General features: G+C 33.9%; 1 protein-coding gene across 1 annotated transcript in view; it reads right to left on the bottom strand.

The window, feature by feature from the left end:
- LOC106875763 (villin-1) overlaps positions 1 to 5,633 on the bottom strand; it is a 158,675-nt gene that overhangs the window by 118,502 nt on the left and 34,540 nt on the right. Inside the window, exon 4 of the mRNA XM_014924026.1 lies at positions 4,307 to 4,434. Within this exon, the coding sequence (XP_014779512.1) occupies positions 4,307 to 4,434 (128 nt within the window). The remainder of the gene's footprint in view (positions 1 to 4,306; positions 4,435 to 5,633) is intronic.

Here is a 5,633-nt window from a genome sequence, read left to right as displayed (position 1 = left end):
TTACAGTTTTTTTAGGACTGAAAATGCACATAAAAGGAGTAATACATATGTATAAGAGGAGAAATGCATATGTATACATACATACATATATAGATACATACATATATACATATACATATATATATACGCATATATATACACAAACATATTTTATGCGTTAGGTAAGGTGTATTTCTGCAATGGTTCGTATTGTCCTTCCATATAAATAAATTAATGGATGAATGAAGAAATGTACACGCATAGATGTACCTATACATATACACAAATATATGATGTGTTTATAGTTGAGGGCCAGAAATCATGGTTCCCATTATGGGGTGAAAGTTTATATCAATAGTTATAATAGCAGTTGAAACTAAATTAGATTTAAAGCGTTTACTAATTTAGTATCAGCTGCTATTATAACCATTGATATAAACTTTCACCCCATAATGGGAACCATGATTTCTGGCCCTCAACTATAAACACATCATATATTTGTGTATATGTATAGGTACATCTATGCGTGTACATTTCTTCATTCATTCATTAATTTATTTATATGGAAGGACAATACGAACCATTGCAGAAATACACCTTACCTAACGCATAAAATATGTTTGTGTATATATATATGTGCATGTATATTCTTTTATTCGTTTCAGTCATTTGACAACGGCCATGCTGGAGCACCGCCTTTAGTCGAGCGAATCAACCCCAGGACTTATTCTTTGTAAACCTAGTACTTATTCTATCGGTGTCTTTTGTCGAACCGCTAAGTTGCGGGGACGTAAACACACCCACATCTCCTTTTATGTGCATTTTCAGTTCTAAAAAAATGTAACCCTCCCAAACTCTATTATTTCCTTCGATTATACTGTTATTTCTCTTTTCCTTTCTCTTTCTTTTTTTATGCATGCTCTAATAAGAATATTGTGCTACAACTACTAATAACTAATTCTGTTATAAGTATATACATGCATACATACATGCATGTGTGTATGTATATGTATGTATGGATGTGTATGTATACATGTAAATGTATATATATATATATATTTATATATGCATAAATTATGAACTTCTTGGATGATCTTATAAACTTCTGGGACTATCTTGGACTATCTTCTTGGACTATCTTGGACTATCTTCTTGGACTATCCTATGAACTTCTTGGACTATCTTATAAAAAGCTCTCTGACGAAGCCTGTATACTTATATATGCATGAATTAACCCTATAAACTTCTTGGATTATCTTATAAAATATCTCTGACGAAGCCTAGAGGTATACCAAGGTACCCTAATTTTATCTACAGATTTATAATATACTGAAAAGATGAAAATTACATACTGTGACCTCTTGGCTGAAACAGCTGTCAGAAATTGATTTTCTTTCTCTATTCTAGAAATTACTAATACTCTACACATGTATTCATATATTATCTGAACTGTTTAAAATAGATAAATAGAAATAATATAATGTCTAACAACTGATGGATACTACCTCTAGATTCCCTCCATTTTCTTCTTGCTATATACATTTATGTGTATATGTATGACACACACACTTACATATACGGTGTTTCTTCAAAGTTTTCGTCTAACAACTTTACCGACAACGCATCATTGGCCAGTCCGCAGCTATAGTAGATGACATTTAAACTCAAAACCACGTAGCTGCAAAGTATGCTTCTTAACTACACTGCCATTCCAGTACCTATGTTCATCAATTAAAAAACCCGGAAACAAGATGAACTCTTAATTAAATCTTACGTAAATGGATTAGTTCTTCATAAGAATAGAGGATTAACAGAAACAGAGAATAATATCTATCCCGCGTTTCTGCTTTAATTTTCTACTGTTTGCATAATTACTTCTGGAAAGCATTTTTTTGTGAATTGCTTCCTTAATTACTGACGATCTAGCTTTAATTTTACTTCCAAATGATTGATTGCTTGTTTGTTTGTTTTGTCTTTTGTTTTGCTTTGTTGTAATTCTTAGTTATTTATGATTTTCATTAACAAACGACATTTGCTAAAACCTCCAGATTTACAAGCGTTACAAGCTTTCCATCAAAGTTAACTATCACACAATAAATATATAGATATTTCTCTCACTTCTCTCACATACACACTCTTTCTCTCTCTCTCTCTCTCTCTCTCTCTCTCTCTCTCTCTCTCTCTCTCTCTCTCTCTCTCTCTCTCTCTCCCTCTGTGACTCCCTCTCTCGAGCGACAAACATAAGTGCGAAGACACTTGTATATATATATATATATGCACGTAGATAGACAGATAGATAGATAGATAGATAGATAGATGATACATACATACATACATACATACATACATACATATAATTGTACACACACATAGAAACACGCACAGACATATATACACATACAGACACACACGCACATATACAGACACATGTATTTATACATATATATATACACACACACATACACACAATAAAACAATGAAGCCACATGCTTCAGATGCAAGGCATTTTGTTGGTTATATTTTGGTTATATTTTGTTGGTTATACTTCATAGGAAAGGCCTGATTCCTCTTCAGACAACTGATGACCGGGTAAAAGAAAGGGATTTCTCTTACCTCAGTAGTCAAGGAATGAAGGCGTTTACTAAGACATAATACGCACATAATCAATAGAATACCTTGTTACTGAATCATTTGTAGCACGGATTGAACGGCTATCGTTCATTCTTATAATTTTACTGCATATATTCACAGCATGCTGAAGGTAACTAATGCAACAACTAAGATTAGAGTTATGAAATGTTATCTTTTCAAAATCGTTCCAAATTTTGAAACGAAAGAATGGAATACTATTGCTAGTCTCCTCTAATGGTAAATTTATCAGCATAAAAATAATGTAGTTTAGTCAAATAAGGTCGGAGACAGGAGCTGATTGGTGATCAGTATAAATAATATTGATTTCGGTCTGAGTTTCCAATCATAAGTTTTCAGCCGTTCACTCAACTAAACTATCAGGTTCATTGATTTGGCATATAAGTGGTTGAGTATTCCACAAGTATCCTAAATGCAATTCTCAGGCAGAATCAGTATAACACGGGTTGACAAGGCTAAGCCTTTGAATTACATGTACAATCCACCCAACGTGCTTCTATGCAACCCTAATTAACAGCGGTGAATCAGACTTTCATGATCTATGTGCATTAAGTATGCTAAAGAGATTGCTATTTTAAACTAATACTCCATTTACTGCGCATTGCGAAATATGCCTTTGTATGTGTATGTGTATACACACACATACAGTATATATATATATATATATATATATATATATATATATTGATAGAAAAGACAACAAAAGAAAGAGACCTCGATATTATGTAAATAGATGAATTTATCTATAAAAATATGTGACAATTATTCGGTAGCCATGATAAAACTCAGAGTTTCGAATGCCGGGCCGAAACCCATGCCGCCATCTCTTCAGTTATCTGGCCATTGAAAATTCTTATGAAAATGACCGTTAAACAGAAGGAAATTACTGTGTGGTTGACCGTTATTAAGACAAAAGAGCTATTAGAATGACCGCTAAGTAAGGGAAGGGAGTAAAGGTAAGGGAGTAAAAAGGTCCAAAGTATTCGCGTAAGCGCACCAATCCGTACATGCGCTTATATGCATATACTCATCCACCTTCGCTTGAACTGCGCCCCACACATCATTATCAAGGGGGTTGCGGTCTGGTGAGTTACGTAGCAAGATGTTAGGGTGAGGTGGTCACAGAAATTGTCTGACAGCCATGACTGGGTTCTCCTACTTGTGTGGCATGGTGCAAGGTCCTGTCTTACACTAGCCACCCTTTTGACCCAGGACAGCACTTCCTCTTCAGGCACTTGATGTAAACCTCCATGTTGAGTCTGAGGCCGTGTGGGAAGAGACATAACGTCGCCATCATTACTGATCACTCCACACACCTTTATGTTGCCATCACTACTGATTTTTATCACTCTCGATACACGTCCTCAGACTGCAATGTCCTCAGATTGGCACCCAAGCATTCTGAAATATTCGTATTGAAGCGCTCAGCGTGAATGCCAAGTAGCACAGCATGTCGTCTCCATATTTCTGACAGAGTGAATTGCGTCATGGTGCTGTTTTTTCTAACACACAGTGCGCAACTGACCCCACTATACTGTGTAGTTGACAAAAAACAATGCGCATGCGCGAAATTAAGAATATAAAATGGCGACAATTTACACATTGCACCCTGTATATATTGATGTGTGGGGGGGGCAGTCTATCTGTGTGTTCCTAGTAATCAGTGCTGTATACTTACGTAATAGTAGGGAAGTAACTGAGAAATATCTTTGATTCATAGTTTTCCACCTCTCTGAACTGTACAGCTTGGCCATCGAAGTAGTCATCTAGCTCCACAGCCTTCAGTGCAGCCAATCCAGCTTCATCCTGAAACAAAATCAATGTCATTAATATTATCATCATCATCATTTTCAGCATCAACAGCAGCAGCATTGCTACAAGAGTCAAGAACATTAATTATAATCAAAATCGCCAGAAACTTCATATTTTATATCAAATTGTACGGTACTTGCTACATATCGTATCATACTCGCGCCTGCACCCGCACAGACATACACACATGTACGTGCTTCCCAAACACCTTTCCTCATTCATTACATTTTTCCAACCGCCATTTCTTCTGACAAAGGAGCAGCTTCTGAAATATCAAGATTCTCTCATTTTATCTTACGTATACACACATAGACATGTGTGTGTATATGTGTGTGTACGTGAGTGAGTGTCTATCCGTTTGTCTGTGTCTTTGTGTGTGTCCTTGTGTGTGTCTGTGCTTGTGTAAGTATGAGGTGTGTACATATATATATATACATACATATATATACATATATATGCCAACATACATATATATATGTATATCTATATATAAAGATAAATTAAATAGAGAAATACTATTGACAATCCAATAATTTATTTATATCATAATATAACATGAATATAATATCTATATCACAATATAATTATGACTATAATATAACATACCATAATATTATATAACATAAAAGATCATTAAAAACCCCTAAAAGGCCAACAAATTGTTTCGACTTATACTTTTTTTTCTGATATACATACATAATAACAGTTCATTTATATATAAAGTCACATCAGGGTCATGGTTTAAATATATTTAAACCATTTAAACCATGACCCCGAAGTGACTTTATATATAAGGGAACTGTTAGTATGTATGTATACCAGAAAAAATATATATAAGCCGAAACAATTTGTAGGCCTTATAGGGAATGAATGATGGATTTTTCCTTATGAGGTTTTTTCACGCTAACTACTTGATAAATTCTTATAAAGATTTTATCCTATTCTTGAATTATATATATATATATATATATATATATATATGTCATACCGGCCATGACGAAGGGAAATAGCCCTGAAACTCGAGTCGCCTTTATATATATATATTTATATTTATATATTTATATATCTGATCCTTTATATTGAACACTCAATATTTCATCTACATTCAATACTTTCTTTCATGGTGCCATCCATTTTTATTTTATTTTATTTTATATTGTATATTGTATATCATATTATATATTGTATATTCC

Source organism: Octopus bimaculoides, chromosome 2 (assembly GCF_001194135.2).
Source record: "Octopus bimaculoides isolate UCB-OBI-ISO-001 chromosome 2, ASM119413v2, whole genome shotgun sequence".
NCBI classification, from domain to species: Eukaryota; Metazoa; Mollusca; class Cephalopoda; order Octopoda; family Octopodidae; genus Octopus; species Octopus bimaculoides.
The sequence above is the reverse complement of the archived record's forward strand: the minus strand, read 5'-3'. Positions and strand labels throughout refer to the sequence as shown.